Here is a 19,538-nt window from a genome sequence, read left to right on the forward strand (position 1 = left end):
CACAGCTAAAGGCAATCTGTAGGGTGCAGATGACAATATTTCAAGAGGCAATTTTCATTAAAGTGAAACATTATGATTATGCTACAACTGCACATGCGTACATTTGCGTACACCAACAGAAAAAAGGAAACAGTGAAAAGTGGGTTTGGATTGCAAATAGTTGAAAATGGATTTGCAAACAACTTCCAGAGCTTTAAAATAATATTAAGGTCATGACCCATAAAGTTATTTGTTAACATTAGTAAATGCAAGCAGCAGTATAGCTTTTCAGCATTTATTAATCTTTGTAAATGTTAATTAAATTGCTTTGTGCATTAACTAATGTTAACAGCTACAACTATTGATTTTAAAAATGTTTTAGTAAATGCTGATATATTAACTTCAACTAAAGATAAATACATGCAGTAAAAGTAAATGTTATCGTTAGTTCATGTTAGCTAATGCATTAACTTAATTGTTCCCAAACTGGGGGGCGGAATTATGACATTTTATAAAATACATACATTTTTCATAAATTCTGATCAAACCCAAGAAAAATATAGCTACAAACCAACAGCACTACATTATATAATTTCATATGAAGAGTTTGGTTCCAAAACGCAATAAATCCATTTTGACAAATTTCGGTAAAAACGTGTTTTCTATACCAAGAAAGTGACAAGATGAAAACAACTATTTTCTGTTACAAACTTTCCCATAGCATCTTTAGGTTATAAAAACATAAAAAATTCAAATCCATAACTTGATTTTCAAAGATTTCTTATAAAAACGGATTATTTTTTCCACAAAATGCAATAAATCCATGACAGTTTTTGTTTCAAAATGCTAGAAATCTATTAATTCAATGTACAAATGTGCATTCATCTTTGCCATTTTATATTCATTTAGTTGAACAGTGATATACACTGATAAAAAATAAACATTAATGTCATTAATCAAAACACTTACTTTGTCATATTAAGATCACTGTCATTGCTGCGGTTATACTTGACGTCGTTGCTTAGTATTTTTCACAGCGATCAGCTGTAAAATGTTTTGGTCCTGCTCAGTTTTCGTTGACTTTGAGTAAAATAATGTAAAGTTTTTAATAAGATCTCCTGGGGTCAATGTGTTAGCATGAGAAGCTTGATGCTGTCGGGAGATAAGCACCAGTCTCCCGAGTGCTTCGCGTAAATTATTAGATGTTGATGACAATCTTTCCCGTCACAGAAAACCATCACAGGTTTATCAATGCCATTAAAGTATTATTTTGTTTTGTTTGTTGATCACGAAGTACAAAGTAGATGAGGAAAACTAAGATTCCGTGTACTCAACGCTCCGCCATTGTTTGTTTACGTTGCGTGAATGGTGCGCTGTAATTTCAGGAATGGATTTATTGCGTTCTGTAAAAAAGGATGAGTGGCGTTTATCCCATTTTGGGAAAAAAGTGAGAAAAGATGACAGAATAGCACGGCGGATATTGGATTTTGCGTAAAATTAATTATTTACTTTTAAATACTGACCTGATATAATACTGATTTTGGCAGTAACTCATTTCTTTCAAAAATGGCCTTTATTGCGTTTTGGAACCAAACTCTTCATATATTTTGTTTAATTCAAATTCTAAGTTTGAGATTGTTTTATGTCACAAATTTTCTTTGGGTTGGACACGAAGGGATGCACCCTACACGATAGAGGGGCACGTACCCGAAAAGTTTGAGAACCACTGCATTACTAACATTAACAAATACAACCTTATTGTAAAGTGGTACTGTTAAAGGATTAGTCCATTTTCTTAAAAAAAAAATCCAGATAATTTACTCACTATCATGTCATCCAAAATGTTGATGTCTTTCTTTGTTCAGTTGAGAAGAAATTATGTTTTTTTTAAGGAAAACATACCAGGATTTTTCTCATTTTAATGGACTTTAATCTGGCGCATCACATGACCGGAGGAAGACGAGAAGTTGTGGTTTAAAAGTGCATTTTTTTTTCTTGCCAAAACTGACAATCGTTTCGCTAGATAAGACCCTTATGCCTTGTTTGGGATTGTTTTAAGTCCTTTGAAACTCCGTTGAAACTGCAATTTTAAACTGCATTAAAATTGTTAAGTGTTGGGGTCCATTAAAATGAGAAAAATCCTGGAATGTTTTCCTAAAAAAACATGATTTCTTGACTGAACAAAGAAAGACATACATTTTGGATGACATGGTGATGAGTAAATTATCTGGATTTTTTAAGAAAATGGACTTGTCCTTTAAAGATTTAGTATAAGAATGAAAATGATCCTTAAACAAGTCTCAAAAATTGCTTTTGACTTATTAATTTTCTTAACATTTAGCTCTCCTGTATAGCTCAGTGGTAGAGCATTGAATTAGCAGCCCCAACGATAATTGGTTTGAACCCAAGGAACACACATTCTGATAAAAAATGTATACATTGTAATGCACTTTAAGTCGCTTTGGATAAATTAATCTCCCACATGCATAAATGTAAATTTGTATGTAATAAAAAAGTATTATACTCAAAACACAGTTGAGCTGAGATGGTAAATTAAAAAGTATCTAAGTTTAAAAATAACAGAACTACTAAAAACTTGTTTCATAGCATGCATTTTGCATTTTCTCCAATTAAAGTCCATTCTTAATAAAACACCGCTATGTAAATAAATTAAATGCAAAAGGAGCACACTTCTAAAATCCTAAAAAGATAATTGAAGAAAAAGTGAGTGAGTTGCATGGACTCCACACAGACAGAGGATTTGAGAAGAGGGGGTTTATGGTGCGGAGAGAGAAACAGGGGGCTTTTAAGAGTACAAAGACTCCAGTAGGTTTGTGTTTGCCTAAGGGCCAGCCTGCCAAGAGAGCAGATAGTAACGTCCTCTGAACCCTCACCAGGCTCTCGGCCAACACACACACACACACTTTAGTCTTAATCTAGCCCAGAGTGGATTAGAGAGTTCCTCCCGTCTGCCCTTACCCCGATGCCCTCCAGTGGTACCTTCAAGTTTGGTGCAGGTCAGGAGGGTAAATGAAGGGAGAATCGATGCTCTCGGTGTGTGTAAGTTATCTAAGACCACCAGAATATCATCTCTTCACTTCACTTCAGATCTGTCGGCCTGATAGTCGCCTCCACTGGAAATTGCGAGAGGCTGCTGCTGTCAATTGTTGGTCTGTTTCAAAGGACAGTCCTGGGGCGACGATTACGGCAAATAACGCTTTCTGAAATTTATCAACTCTGTCGACAGACATTCAGGATTATAACAGAGGTGAAATAAAGAATGGAAATACTATAAAAGTTTAGGTCATATTTCAGCATACAATTTAGTAACTTTACAAAATATTTTAGACGCAATGTAAATATTTTGTTTAGGATTGCCGTTGTTTTACACAAACAAAGGCTTATTTTCCTGTAGATCAACTCTAGAATATTTGGTCAATATTAATATATGTCACCCTGGACCACAAAATGAGTCATACTGTATGTCGGACAAGTATATTTGCAGCAATATTCAACAATTGTATGCATCAAAATTATAGATTGCCAAAATCATTATTATATTAAGTAAAGATCATGTTCAAAGAAGATAATTTGTTAAGTTTCTACCACAAATATATCAAAAATGTATTAATCATTAGTAATATGCGTTGCTACTTTGCTGCCTTAAATTTTTTTGTTGAATCAACTCGGATTTACAAGTCATTTACTATTATTTACCAAGATGAGTTTTTATAACTACAGGTGAGTTGTTATAACTTATAAAATTAGGCTGACTTTTCTCAACTATATTTTATAAGTTGTGACAACTCATCTCTGTTGACATGACTTGTAAATTTGAGTTGATTTAACAAGAAAAAATTAAGGATAAGGATATCATTTGGACAACTTTAAAGGAGATTTTCTCAATATTTTACATTTTATTTTTGAATATTTTGATCTGATTTGACCCTTAGATTAAAATTTTTTTAATGGTTGTATCTCAGCCAAATATTGCCAAATACAAACCATAAATCATTGGAAAGCTTTTAGATGATTAAAAAAATGAAAAAATTGACCCTTATGTCTGGTTTTGTGGTCCAGGTCACAAATATCAGTTATATATCAATATATAAAACTGCTATTAAATTATATTAAATTTAAAGGGTTAATTCACCCCAAATTATAAAATTAACCCTTTAAGTTCAGATATTAATGATTGCCCAAACTAAAGTGTAGACATACATGACTTAGTTTGAATAATCTACTGATCTTATTGTCTGATAACCAGAAGTTTTTATAAAAGACTATGCACTCGAAAGATGCTGAGACCTATGGTTATGTCAAATTTGAACAAACTAGAATTTGTAGGTTAATTTCCTAACCTACAACCTAACCCAATGACCAGGATTTCATATTTGGCCTAATACATTAACATAAATAAAACCCAGCATATTTAAGACTGGTTTCATCGCTCTCCCACATTTCCCATAGCGGTGCACATCTGAGACAAAATGACTATTTAAAAATAACAGCGGTTGCATAAATTCAATTAGAGGCTTTTGGTCACGGTGGAAGGGGAGCGCGGGGCAATTAAACGTCCTGTGAGCTCTCAGCCCTCCTCATTGCTGACAGAGAACAGATGATGGGGCAGATCGCTGTGTCACACCCGTAATTGGCCAAAGCACATTAATCAAAAGTGAAAAGAGGCTTCCGAACAGAAGAGAGACGGAGAGATGAAGAAGAGAAAAATGCGACGGAAATTGGGTGGGGGAGAGAGAAGAGGTGAGAAAATGAAGGAATGAAACTTTAAATATGTGCTCCTGTATAGGTAAAGCCTTGCGTGAGCAGCGCAAATGTGAGTAAGTTGCTTTGGATAAAAATGCATTAATCTATAGCTGCATCACATGTGAGATGAAAGCTTTATGTTGAATGCATTCATAAATGACTGATTTGGGACACTACATGGGGAGCATGCTACAAGTATCTATATATAAAAATATTAGATACATTTGGCTATATTATTTCATTTATTATCAAAATATTTTACAGGGCAGCATCACTTTTAAAACAGCTTTCCAGTCAATAATAGTCTATGATGCTGTCTAGTTAGACAGCTTGGTGGGTTTTGGAACATGAGCTGGTTTCAGTATAAACTGGGTGGGCGTGATAATCGAGCTCAATTAGTTTCTGATTGGCTCTGACAGAATCTGGGCACTGACATACGGGACACAGATGAAGGCCATTATCAGCCACTAAAACAAGCTGTCACTACTCAAAGGATGTTTACTGTACTAAATAGTGTGCATATGGTCTCTCTTTTCCTCTCTGCCCATCTTCTTTGGTCAGTCTCACGTCTTATCAGCGGATACGCTGACAGCCGTAGACAAATGTTTTCAAAAAGCCTCTCATTAGCTAATACTGGATGTATGCTCACAACTATATGAATGGATAATGTACAATATATTGACCATATAAATATTAACACATTTTTTATTTAATTTAATTTTAATCTGAATATGAGGCCTTTATTTATTACTTTATTTTAATAAAGTTATAATATAAATAGCTATTAATATTAATTATATTAGTATTTCTAAATGTTAATCTAATATAAAGCATTAATATAATTTCTACAGTAATTTCCACAGGATATTATATTTTATTTATTAATAAATATATATAAATAAATAAAAACTGAATAAAAAAATAAAAAACGAACTAAATAAATAAGCTTTCGATTGATGTATGGTTTGTCAATATATTTGACCGAAATACAACTATTTAAAATTCTGAAATCTAAGGGTGCAAAAAATCTAAATATTGAGAAAATCGCTTTTAATTGTCCAAATGAAGTCCTTAGCAACACATATTACTAATGATAAATACATTTTATTTCAATGCTATTATAATTTATATCAATATATTTACTTTATTTTATAGGACATTAACAAGATAGGAACATGATCTTACTTAATATCATAATGATCTTGGCATAAAAAATCAATAATTTTGACCCATATAATGTATTGTTGGCTATTGCAACAAATATACCTGTGCTACTTATGACTGGTTTTGGGGTCCAGGGTCACATATGTTATTATTGCAGATTTTATTGTCCTTAACTATAGATTACAGTCTAATAAAATCGAATAAACTTTTTCTTAAAATTTCAGACATTTTGTCAATTAATAAAACAAATAACAAGTGTATTTTAAACTAAACATGTCTTTTAATCTTAAATGGAAATGGCCCTTAAAATAAAAAATATATAAAAGCAGGAGTTTGGCATTACTTTACATAAAGTATTTGCAATAATACCATGAATACATTATAGCATCATTATGTGCTCTCCAGCACCACACACCTACAAAATTGAAACAGTGGCGTATTTAAAATTGTAGGTGAAGCATTATAATAAAAACTATATTAACTGAATTTACAAAAAATTCTAAGCCAATCTAAACTAAAACAGTGATTTAGTAAGCATGCCAATAGGGCGCCAAAGAACCAAAACTCCTATCGTGGAGAAAAAAAAACTTCCGGGAGGGCCAGTTCTCATAATGCACAGTTTAACTTTTTGGATAAAATCCAAGCTTATAATAGCGGTTATACATTTTTTATTGGTTTAAAACTATCAAGTATGATTTTGTGGCAGGTGTACCCAACTAAAAAGGACTTAAACAAAGATATGCAAGCATTAACTGACCAGGAGAGCAACAAATCCCAGTATTCTCTTTCGCAACAGCAAAGCATCTGCTCCTTAAATATTCCCATCCAAAGTCACCCACAGTCTGTCTCTGCTAACCAGAGGTTAATGTGCCATCTATTTGCTCGCAATTGAAGAACGTGTGGAGGCACAATCATCTTTTCTCCTGCAGTAATATGCTTGAGTGAGCATGGGACGCGTTCAGCCAAAAGGAACAAGAGAATCTAAACACACACACACACGTGCACACACACACGTGCACACACAGCACCTCATTGCACTGCTGCCTCCGCCAAATTAAATGGCAGATTTTATAATTCCACTGGAGTGATTTTACTGAGGCCGGGGAAGAGAGAGAGAGAAGGTTTGTTTGCTAAAATCAGCAGGGGACCGGAGCGGTGAAAAATGTCAGGTCAAATTGTTCTTGACAGTGTTAATATTTGCACCTCATAGCAATAATTACATGTAAATAAATAGTGAAATAGCGCACAGCTGGAGTCTAAGAGGAGAAAACAGCCAGCTGAGACACCGACCAGCTCATTTTACAGACCTTCGCAAACCTTGGATACTGAAGAGGAACTATGGAGTACATCACACATTAACGTATTGCTATTCAAAGCCACTTAACTGTCAAAGTTTTCCGTTCATCTCATTCATCTCTTGCTAAGTATGAACAGATCTGTAACCATAGATGTATTCCTAGAAAGCATGCAATTACAACTCTTTAGTCTATATCCAAGAGTCAAAGCCTCAATAAAAGTGTGGTGCCCATAAGACAGCTGTATGATGATACAAGCTACGTTCAGCCCAGCGGGTCTCGGTCCGCAGGCAACCTGAGACATCAATCCATAGATTACCTGTGTGGATTTTGGGTCGGGGGGGTTGAATGGAGGTTTGGGTTGGTAAAGTTAGATTATTAATCACTTCTATGCACCTGTCATAGTGGCATGTGGAACTAACAGGAGGCACATTTTACAAAGATGACAAAAAGTGGAGGGCTACTAAAGAAGGTTTATCGATGTCTGTTGAACCCAGCAGTGACCTCGCAAACCCTTAAAACCTGTTGAACTCATGCAGCCAAGGCAAACCCCACACCTTCACCTGTTGATATAGACCTAATAAAATACACTTTTACAACAGAGATGCATGAATTGAAATAAATGCAGCCAAAGAAATCAAGCTTTGTGCTGTCCTTGTTTTTATAAATAATAAACGCTTATTATGCTTATATAGGCTAAACATACAGTATATAGAAACATACAAACACACACATAGTGATCATATCTTCTGTGCATTTATATAAATACCAGAATGAGATGGAAATCATATATGTGTGTGTGTGTGTGTGTGTCTGTCTATGTGGCTATATACTCTCCATATTATAAGCATTTCCAGTTGCGTGGGACACACAGCATATGAATTGGTCTCAGTGGTTTCCTCCTTTAAATCCCTATCTTCTAGGATTTGCTGAAATTTATATTGGCTGCCTCTGCAAGATAAATGTAAATCGCATTCCCTTATATTTGCTATTTATCAGGACGCTGCAGCTCGCTTTCGGCCGGGGAAAATATCTCTCACCCGCATACAAACAGCCCTGCATTTAAATAGCATTTTTATTGTCTGCAGTAGCCTTTCATCTGAACGCAGGAAACGCATCTCTTCCTCTCCAGGGGAAGAGGAGCGAGAGAGAGAGAGAGAGAGAGAGAGAGAGACCAACAGTGTCTTGAAGAAAGAGATTAGAAAGGTAGAAAAACAGGAATATAACCTAAAAATCTTTTTCTCAGAGATGAGAAAGTCAGTATTGGCCTCTGCAGAGAAGCCAAAATGGAAGTTAAAGTACACAGACAGGTGTGAAGGATCCATGACCTGATCTCATGATACCAACCACCTCTGAAACCTTAGCAATAAACCAGACGTTCACATATGTGTTGCATCAAAATTCATGAACGTTCTACTTGCTAAACCTAGAAAAAGGCCACAGTACTTGATCCTTATACCCTTTAAGTGTAAGATTTAAATATAAGAGGTTCTTTTCTATGTCAAAGTCACCAATAGGATGATAAACATAATCTAAAATATGAGCAAAAGTGACCAAACTTCCAGACTGATGTTACAAGAACACTTTTATTATTGCTTTTTAAAAAATAACCTAAAATAAAAAAATCTTACAGATGAAAAAGTTACAGATAAAAATGTAAGTTTTTTAAAACAAAAAATCCATCCAACCTGATTTTAAGAGTGTAGTTTATTTTGGTCTTCAACCAGGTATACTGTATGTTAGACATCACTTCGCGCACATGCACATTAATTGTAATAGTCTTCAGAGACCCCCAAACCTAAGCCTGCTACCAAAACTACAGTCGTTTTGCCCAAGGCGACGATTTCGTCTGTCTGATGTTTTTGGCAGCTGATAGACAGGTCTTGTTTTTGGAAAGCCTCTTATAGGTCTTCTCCATTACTGCCAAATATAAACAGTATCTGTTTTAATATGGCTTCTAATTATTAAGTATCAATTCCCCCCTCGCGCTCCGAAAGCGCACCGGGTGCGGATAAATGCGCGCTCATCCGCTTTGATTCGAGAGCGCGCCAGCTGACACGGTGCCCGGTCTGGGGCTTAATGCGCGAGATTTAATAATGTGTGGGACTACACGAGCCTCATTGATATTCACGTGCCTAATGTCTTGTCAATGCGCGAGGCACAGGAGAGCGCGAGAGAAGCGCGCACTTGAAATTGGTGAGGTAGGTGTCTTTCCTTTTTAGTCGACGCCAGCAAGGGGCTCTTAAACGTAATTCATCGCCTTTTTCGTGAAGGGCTGATGGAAGAGGAAAATGGTTGGAGCTTCTTTGCGCTTATCTCTGTCTGACAGTCGTGCGCAGCGACTGGTGTCAGCGCGCAATGCTGTGCTGTGCGGTACGGCGCGGGCGAGCAGGCCCGGGGACACGGATCAAAGGGAGCCTCGGCTGCGCGCCGTATTTCTTTCTGATCCCCGGTGTCGAGACCCAACCCCGCTCGCGCGCTGCTTTACGCACTCATCTATCCATCCATGAGCGCAGTTTGATTTCTCAGCGCCCGCTCCCACGAGTCTCAAGCGCAACAGCTACTTTTTTTATCAAAACTATTATATTTGTGGTTTAATCAAACTTTTGCATATGCATTCATGCATATGGCAGACGCCTTTATCCAAAGTGACCATTTGTTTATCGGTAAGCAAAGTACTTAATACAATACAAATTGGCCTACTGTAGGCTACCAAAATTTCTAACATACTCTTTTCTACAAAAAAATAAAATAAATAAATCCACGGCAACAATAACTTCCACCAAATTAAAATCAGTTAAAAGATAGGGGTCCTGATAAGCAATGGTATAATATAAAAATGATATTTTATGGCTTTACAATAATAACAGTAACTGCAGAAACTATGGTGACCTTGATAATATTTTATTAAAATATTTCTTGTAATTATTATAGGGGCTTAAATCACATTATTCTGCACGATTTCTTCTGTGCTGTTGTTTCTTAGTCTCCCAGCAGGTGTCCCTGTCACTCAAAGCAGTGAAATTTACATTAAATACCTTTCCCAAGAACATTTTAACTTTTAAAAACCCCTTTTGATTCATAATGGAGAGCATTTAAGTCTCTCACCATTACCTGATATCATGCACAATGCGGCAGAGAAGCAGATTGCTCCTGCTTATTTGTTGTAGTATGAATATTTAAAAGGTCTAAATAATGAAATATACAATTATATGACTTGTTTGGAAAACAAAAACCACTGATAGTCTAGACCTTTAGCCCCTTGAATCATATTTTTGGCGTTAAGTCTACATATTTCCCCCAGCGAAATGGTCTCTACTCCAAGGAAGGAAAAGGAAAAGACTTGTTTTCCCTGACATCACTCAAGGTCTGTGTCCTTATCCAGCACCTGCTGTGCAACAAAATGAAATGGAGTGAAACGCCTCCCCCCAAAAGACGAAAACATACCTGCAGCTCAGCCAAGCAATGCCTAATAGACTCTGAAGTGACATTGCATCACTCCCACCGCCTAAACTTATAATCAAGGACTACTACAACAACAACCGCCGGTGGATGGCTTTTACTGGGCTGTAATGGGAAAATGCGCGCTGTCTGGATGGGTTACACAGACACCTGTGCTGACATCAGCGGGGGTCCATTACTCCTGGCACTCGACCACCCCAAACCCATTTATAGCCAATCACAACCGTTTGGTCAATCTTTACCAGCAACCAGCAGCTCATCAAAAGCAGACGTTAGGAGAAATAGGTCTGTGGTCCGAGTACACGCGACTATCTCCGCCAGATAGATGTTGTCTGCAAAGTTCCAATATAAGGGAGATAACTTTCATCTAAAAGACAACTTGGTTTAAATTGAAGACATTATTTTTGGTCAGCATCACGAGCAGAAAGGTCACTGATGGGTTTGGAGTGTAAAGTTTCTGGTAGTTAAAGATTCGATTGTTTAATACCAGCTACACGAACAATACCTTATAAATGCAAAGCTTATTTAATTCCAAACACAGCCTACACTGTCAAAATAAATTGTCAAAAAATGGTCCCTAGTCGTCACTGGGATGGTACACCTTTACAGCTTAGACATCATTAGTATCCCAAAGGTACATATTGGGGACATATCATGAAAATTTGACTTTCCATGTGTAAGAGCTATAATTGGGTACCCAGTGCTTCCATCAACCTAGAAAATGAGTAAAAGATCAACCCAGTAACTTAGTTTTGGTAAACCATACTCTGCAAGCATGAGAAAAAATAGGTAATTGAAATTTGGCTCCCCTTGTGATGTCAGATGGGGATAATACCGCCTCTTAAAGAATTAGTCCATTTTCTTAAAAAAAAAATCCAGATAATTCCCTCACCACCATGTCATCCAAAATGTTGATGTCTTTCTTTGTTTAGTCGAGAAGAAATTATGTTTTTTGAGGAAAACATTCCAGGATTTTTCTCACCTCAATGGACTCCAATGGACCCCAACACGTAACAGTTTTAATGTAGTTTAAAATTGCAGTTTCAACAGAGTTTCAAAGGACTCTAAATGATCCCAAACGAGGTATAAGGGTCTTATCTAGCGAACGATTGTCATTTTTGGCAAGAAAAATAAAAAATAATCACTTTTAAACCACAACTTCTCGTCTATCTCCGGTCATGTGACGAGCCAGCACGATCTCACGTAATTGCGTAATGCCGTGGAAGGGTCACGTGTTACATATGAAACTCACATTTGCGGACCATTTTAAACAATAAACTGACACAAAGATATTAATTAGTATCATTCGATATACAACAACATCGGAATGGTCCTCTTTCAACACAATTGTAAACACTGGAGCGGTATTATCGTGATGACGTATTGCGTGAGGTCCCACTGGCACGTCACAGGGCCAGAGATAGACGAGAAGTTGTGGTTTAAAAGTGCATATTTTAAATTTTTCTTGTCAAAAATGACAATCGTTTTGCTAGATAAGACCCTTATGCCTCGTTTGGGATTGTTTAGAGTCCTTTGAAACTGCAATTTTAAACTGCATTAAAACTGTTACGTGTTGGGGTCCATTAAAGACCATTAAAATTAGAAAAATGCTGAAATGTTTTCCTCAAAAAACATAATTTCTTCTCGACTGAACAAAGAAAGACATCAACATTTTGGATGACATGGTGGCGAGTAAATTATCTGGACTTTTAAATATGATGTAAGTCAACCTTGTACCAAGATAATTCCCCAGTTCATCAGACATTAGTTGAAAATATATTCAGACTTACTAGTTAAATTTTAATAGGAATGATTGAAAACAAATCTGAAAATAGATTTTTCCATTTCAAGCCTAATCCACAGAATTAGCCAAGACGCATTTACTATTTATTAAGCAAAAGTACTTAAGCACAACAGAGAGGAAAGCGAGAGCCAGCGTTGCTCCCATTAATACAGAAAGACCTCCATGTCTGCTGGTATTTACGGAGGTTTGGAGCGAAAGCATTAAGCGCTCAAAGCCCCTGTGCCACGATTAACAATCTCTCGCACTGTAAGACGCCCATGTTATCCTTCCAACGTTCTAGTTACGAGAGGAAAAGCTCTTTTTTGTCACCAAATCCTTAATTCTTTCTTCTCTGTAGAAAAAAGCGAGGGTAATACTGAGAATGTTTCTCAATCTGCTTTGAGAGAGCGCGAGAGAAAAGGAAACCCCCCAATAAAACATGTGTGAACGAAAGGGTAATTGTGGACAAATGCAGCATTGAAATTCATTTTCAACTCTTTACGCACCATTTCAATCTTATTTTATGCTTGTTAGCCACATCTTGTTGGTGAGGGTCGGCAGGACTGCCCAGTATTGATGGATAATTGTGTATAATTCGCTCCATACATGCGATTTACATCAATACGTGTTATTTTGCATCGGTTAGTGACATTTCCCACAGAAAGTCACTTTAAGGAAGATAACTAGATCACAATCTTTCTCCAAAAAATTACAAACACTATGACCCAGAGACGTCCAGTCAAATGACCCCTATTGGCCCATACAACAAATAAAACTTGACTGAAGAAATAATAATCCACAATGTTAACCATTTCACCACCAGTACAGCTTAACCGTGACTACAAAAACTGAAAATTCATCCTGAAAATAACTTCTGTCTGTTAGAATAGTCAACATAAAATCACGCTTTTAGTTCCATTTCCAGGTAAAGCAGGACACTTTAAAAAACATGCACTTAAAAATTGTGCATGATAAACACCAGAAATGTATGTTAAAGAGGTCATATGATGCGTTTTTATGTTTTTCTTTGCCTTTTTTTATGTGTTAAAAGCTGTTCTTGCACATAGAAGAACCACAAAGTCGCAAAGATTAAAGTCTCAAACCCCAAAAAATATTCATCCACACCTTCCTAAAACGCTTTATTCAAACACGTCATCACATATCTACGTCACTATGTGGAAGATTTGAATAACATCACCCAAATGTGTTTGCAAAAAAAGGTGGTGTAACTTTAATTTGCGCTGTAGTACAGATGTGGTCGCCGACATATCGTGGAGATGCTGTGCTTTGTAAGCTGATATTCCAAATATGGTAAGGGGCGTAACCTTTCCGACACAGGCACTGGATAGCTGGCCAATCAGAACACTCGGCACTTTTCAGTTTAATAAGCTTAATAAAAATCAATGTGTTTCAGAAAGTATATGGAAAATAATGTGTTTTTGAACCTTAAACACATTGCATTACACTAAATACACAAAATAATGTTCTTTTAAGCAACATCATATGACCTCTTAAATAAAATGTCTATTTTTTTATGTTAACTTTGAGGACCTGGTTCTGACACAAAAAATAAAGGTGCATACAATGACATGTTTCCAGCAGGTGCTCCTATTTAAAACCGTGCATGTTCGCAGTTACACATGAGACTCAAAGATAGACAAACGTAACAGGATTTTGCTCAAAACCTTTGACTTCAATCCAAAAAATGTCCCTTATTCACTAAAGAAGCTAATACTTGATTAATTCTGACAAGTTCTTGATCTCTGAACTGTGTCAGACGTTCATTCAATACGTGTCATTATTTTCACATTGCACTGACCTGTGGTGAAAGGCCATTGCTCACAGGGTTCATGTGGTTGCTTGAAGCTGATGGGCTCATAAAAGTTTCTGAATAGCTGGAGAAGGTGTGGCGATTGGACGACAGGCCATAGGCGGAGCTACTGTCGGCAGAGAGCCCGCCCTGGTGCATGGAGGACGGGGGCAGAGGCTGTGGCCGGTGTAACGTACTGCTAACATCTGAGATACAAACACAGACGCTTACAGTTATTCACACATTTTTTATCAGGCTCTTATATTTAGGTTCAGGAATTTAATGGTAATGAAAATGTTATTAGGCAGTTATAAAATGATGTCTTTCGCTGCAAAACCCTCTAAGTGCATGCAAAAAATTATTTGGACAAGACAGTTGCAACAGTTCATACCTTGTGAGAGAGCGGCGCTGGGATATGTCGATTCTGGAAGCTGATAGGTCGATAAGGTTGGCATTCCGGTCGGTGGAAACCCTCCGGGTAACAAGTGGTTGAAAGCTGCAAGCTGATTGGCCCCTGCTTGTTTACGCCACCTAGCTCTTCGATTGCTAAACCAGACCTGGCAAGATAAAGATGGAAATTAACTCAAAAGACGTGCACGTGCAATATTCCTTTCTTAACAATATTTAATATATCACCCGTACAGTACCTACTGTATGTACGGGTTCATAGACGTGTGTGGCAACGAGTGCGTCCCTATGGGAACTGTCTGTTAGCACATGGTGAAGTATCTGTTGTTTTAGTTAAGTGGCTAAAGCTGAGATCTGTATAAACAACCTCTCCTAGATGAGAGGTTGTAAAGAGGTCAAAGGTAGCCCACACATCTCCTTCACAGACATCTTCAGTATATTTATTTACCTGTCGGACACTTTAAAGACAGCCTAAAGCACTTATTACAGCTGTGTTGTTGGAGAAATGCACATAATTTAACACACATACTGCTTAATATCAAACTTTGATACATATATGACTTGACTTAGATTGTATTTGTAAAAAAATATTAAATGGATCGAGTCAAATGTTTTATTTTATGCAAAAATACCAGTTTTTTATCATGGGCATAAACTTTTCTTTGAAAAGTGTAATTGTTGGGTTATTTCAACCCAACATTGGGTTAAAAAAGAACAATCCCAGAAGCTAGGTTAAATTGACCCAAAAATGTTTATATTTGACCCAACAATGGGTTAAAACAACCCAGCATTTTGGGTTGAAACAACCCAGCATAGATTAAATGACAATCCCTTTTTGACCCAACGCTCGGTTGAAAATAACCCAAAATATTTTGGGTGTATAGTTGATTTTGTACATTAAAGGGATAGTTTACCCAAAAATGAAAATTCTGTCATCATTTTTGATTCTCATCTTGTTACAAATCCAGCCTGATCTCACAAAATACGCGAAATAGTCACACATTTTTTTGCTTAGTTTTTCGTGGCATTGTCACATATTTCCACCATTTTACGTGCCCATGCCACGCATTTTTTTCATGTCAGTTTCACGTATTGGTTACTCAACTATTTTTCCTATTTTCTTACAATTGTCGCTTCGGTTTGGGGTTAGAACAACTTACATTACAACTGTTTCATAAAATGACATCCTTACCAAAACCCAACTCTAACCCTAATGTCAGGTGACAATGGTTTTAAAAGCATACGAAAAAATAGTTTAAACCAATACTTTAAGTGACATCCTAACACAAACAGCAAATCTGGCCCCAAACCGAAGCGACAATTGTTTAAAAAGATAAAAAACAATTGAGGAACAAATACATGAAACTGACACGGAAAAGAAATGCGTGGCATGGGCACGTAAAATGGTAGAAATACGTGACAATGCCACGAAAACTGAGCAAAATAATGCATGACGATTTCACGGACATTTGTGAGATCAGGTTGTACAAATCTTTATACATTTCTTTGTTTATTAAGATATTTTGAGAAATGTTTGTAACCAAACAGTTCATGAGCCCCATTCACTTCCATAGTTTTCTTTTTTCCAATGGAAGTGAATAGGGCCTCTGAACAGTTTGGTTTAAACATTCCTCAAAATATCTTTCTTCGTGTTCATCAGAATAAAGAAATGAATACAGGTTTGTAACAACATGAGAAAATTCATTTTTTGGGTGAACTATCCCAATCTAAGACAATCTAATTTGCACTTTTTGGCCAGCGTCTTTTCCATCAAATGAGTTTCTGGCAGACATCAGCTCGCTCTATTACGCAGGAAAGAACCGAAGCCCTGCTTATGTGAAAGGTTGCAGACATTGATCTATGCCATGCACTGGGAATTCATCCGCGTTTAATACACTGTCAGCGCAGTTCATCTACTGTTGTGTTTAAAACGGGCCGGTCCATTGTGCGTCCACATGAAAGGTGGAGACAAAGGCCTCTCAATACGCCGGGCTGAAAAGTGTCCACAAAGAGTGGGCGTCCCTTTTTAAACGAGCCTTTAAGAGTTTCACTTTCATGGTACGGACACAAGGAGACACCCTATTTTGATGTAAGACTCCATAGACACACTCGACAAAACACACACACACACATACTCGCTTTCCCTTTCTTACAAAGCGTTGCTTACATTGTCCATGTGCAAAACTGTCAGGCCGCTTACAGCTAGCATCTCATTCAAACCACTTCAATAGATCGCCGACTAGAGATGATTCTTACCCATCTGTCAAGTGCGATATTCGACTTTTTCTTGCAAAAAGTGAAACCCCCACCCAACAGTCTTAAAGACTGAGATAAAGGACCCAAATGTGATGTGAAAAACTGCAAATGTATGTGGTGGGATTGCAACGCTCCTGCTGTGATTGGACAAACAGTTTGCTCGAACCTGGAGCTGGGAAAATGAGGATCGATGCCTCCTTCCCCCACAACCCCAAAAGTGTCCGTTCCTGTGCTGTGCCTCTTGACCCATGACCTTTGAACCCCACTATCCACCCATCTATCCTTTCATCTTCTTGCCCTCTACCTTCTTTCTTCTGCTGTGAAGTGCAGATCTTTTCTTCTGTGATATCAACGAGGAAAACTTTATTGTTCAAGAGTTGCTCTTTAGGATACTTAAAGTATATTTAATTTAAGCAAGTCAGTTCTAGATGTTTCTCCTTAAATTCCTTAAGAGGAATACAAATAAATAAATAAGGAGTCAAATTTCTTTCCTACACGCAAACATGTTTCGTCTCTGGCTTTATTTAGGATTTCCTTCCTCCACATTTATCCGCTCGCACATGAACTGATCTCTGCACTGTAAGACCACACAATCTGTTAAACTCATAATGCTATGACAATTCCCAAAGAGATTTTGGATTCATCCTTCTCGTCCGCTCATACGCTCAATCTCGGCGAGCTGCCTGCATCCCTGTAGTCAGATAGTTGAAGGCGCAGCCAACAGATCTTGTGGCTTTACCATGTGCACGGCGGGGCGTCCGCCCGCCTTAATCACAACCGGAGCCTGGAAAGCATTTTTTGTCTAAGTGAATTAGCTGCCTTTGAAACAAACATGGCATCACTGAGATATACAAATTAACCCAAATGCCAGCAGTTGGTTATTTTTTCAAGTTATTTTTTCCCAATGCATCCCAATGCATACTGGAGAGGTTTGGATAGATGCATCACCATGTGCCCGTGGTGCCCTGCAGTTTATGTCGAGTATATTTCCCTTTGGAAACTGGATTTAAACACAATACAAAGAGTTCACCTTGAACAGTCCCACATTCCCTTTCTTGCTTTTCTTAATCGGGTCTAATTACTCGACTGAGCGCTACTTCATCCACACCAAACAAACAGGAGGACAAACCTCCACGCTGTGCACTGTCATCACCTTGTGATGGAGTGAGGATGAATGATGATGCTGTTACAGCATAAACAGCCTGAATTGAACAATACCAATTCAAATTAATAATAATAATAATAATAAGGGTGGAAAAGATATCGGATATAACAAGATTGAGCACTACTATGGGGGACAGGGCAACGCTCATTATGGACACTTTGGTGACGGAAGTCCTGCCTTCCAGTTAAAGGAGCCAATCATCAATCCATAAAGCTTTGTACAGAGTCACATAAGGCGCTTGCCAAACTGTGTGCTTGATCTGTAGCTCATATTACCTTGAAACAATGTTTTTTGCACAATTTGAGCTTAAAGGTGCAGTGTGTAACTTTTTGAAGGATCTCTTAACAGAAATTCAATATTATATACATAACTATAATATCAGTGGTGTATAAAGACCTTTCATAATGAACCGTTATGTTTTTATTACCTTAGAATAAGATGTTTTTATACACATACACCGAGGGTCCCCTTACATGGAAGTCACCATTTTGTGCGGCAATTTGCCCTTAGCAGACACATTTTTTTTACAAAGTTTTCTCTGACTGTGACATGTTTGTCCTGTGGCGGCTACCGTAGCTTCTCTATGTTTTTCAAAAGCGAGGAGTGAGCCGTGGACTGAGACGTTGGTTGCACTTCGCAACCTCGCCACTAGATGTTGCTAGAATTTACACACTGCACCTTTAAGAAACGACAGTTGTATTACATTTGATGTCAGGTTTAATTGTTGGTCGGATGGTGTTTTATTGTGATTTTAGCATGTGATTTATGTCTTTCTCCATTAGATAGGACTTTGGTCTTGCATGATTTAAATAACTGCGTAGCAAAATGGCCGCCTAGTGGCGCGACTTTCCTAAAAGGACCAGTTTTGGGGATAATGCATTACAAGTAACATGCTTTACGTAAGTAATATTTGAGGTTTTTTTAAGTAAAGCAAGTTACTTTTCAGTTTAATTAATTTGATCAAAAATAATGTACTGATTTAAACTGAACATATTCACGTAAAATTATACATTCTATGCGTGCGTGCCTGAGCGGGAACAGTTTGAATCAGAAACGGAGATGGCAGGCCAGAACTTCTTAAAAACACCTGCAAGGCCTGAAAGAGATCAAGCCTCATCCAAGTAAGAAAAAGTAATGTAAAAGTAACTTAAAAGTAATGCAACTATTACTTTCCATAAAAGGTAACTAAGTAACTCAATTAGTTACTTTTTTGTGGAGTAACTTAATTTTGTAATGTATTACTTTTAAAAGTAACTTTTCCCAACACTGAAAGGGAGTTTGATAAAGGTTTAAGAAATATTTTATTTCTGCCACAATTCTTGTATATTTCGTTAAACAATGTTGGTTCCTGCACATCTTACTGCATGTCATCTTGTCTACAACTACTTATATCTAAAACTGTGGGATTGTGAATGTTTGAATGGTTACTACATGCCTGCTTGTCTTGTCAGT

At 37.1% G+C, this 19,538-nt stretch overlaps 1 protein-coding gene across 2 annotated transcripts in view; it reads right to left on the minus strand.

The window, feature by feature from the left end:
- The window catches only part of pax7a (paired box 7a), a 68,002-nt gene that overhangs the window by 12,872 nt on the left and 35,592 nt on the right, over positions 1 to 19,538 (minus strand). For both annotated transcript variants that reach the window (XM_055184164.2, XM_055184165.2), the window contains 2 exons: positions 14,649 to 14,814; positions 14,267 to 14,463 (listed from right to left, as the gene is read on the minus strand). In XM_055184164.2, the coding sequence (XP_055040139.1) occupies positions 14,267 to 14,463; positions 14,649 to 14,814 (363 nt within the window). The remainder of the gene's footprint in view (positions 1 to 14,266; positions 14,464 to 14,648; positions 14,815 to 19,538) is intronic.

This window comes from Misgurnus anguillicaudatus, chromosome 14 (genome assembly GCF_027580225.2).
Source record: "Misgurnus anguillicaudatus chromosome 14, ASM2758022v2, whole genome shotgun sequence".
Taxonomy (NCBI): domain Eukaryota; kingdom Metazoa; phylum Chordata; class Actinopteri; order Cypriniformes; family Cobitidae; genus Misgurnus; species Misgurnus anguillicaudatus.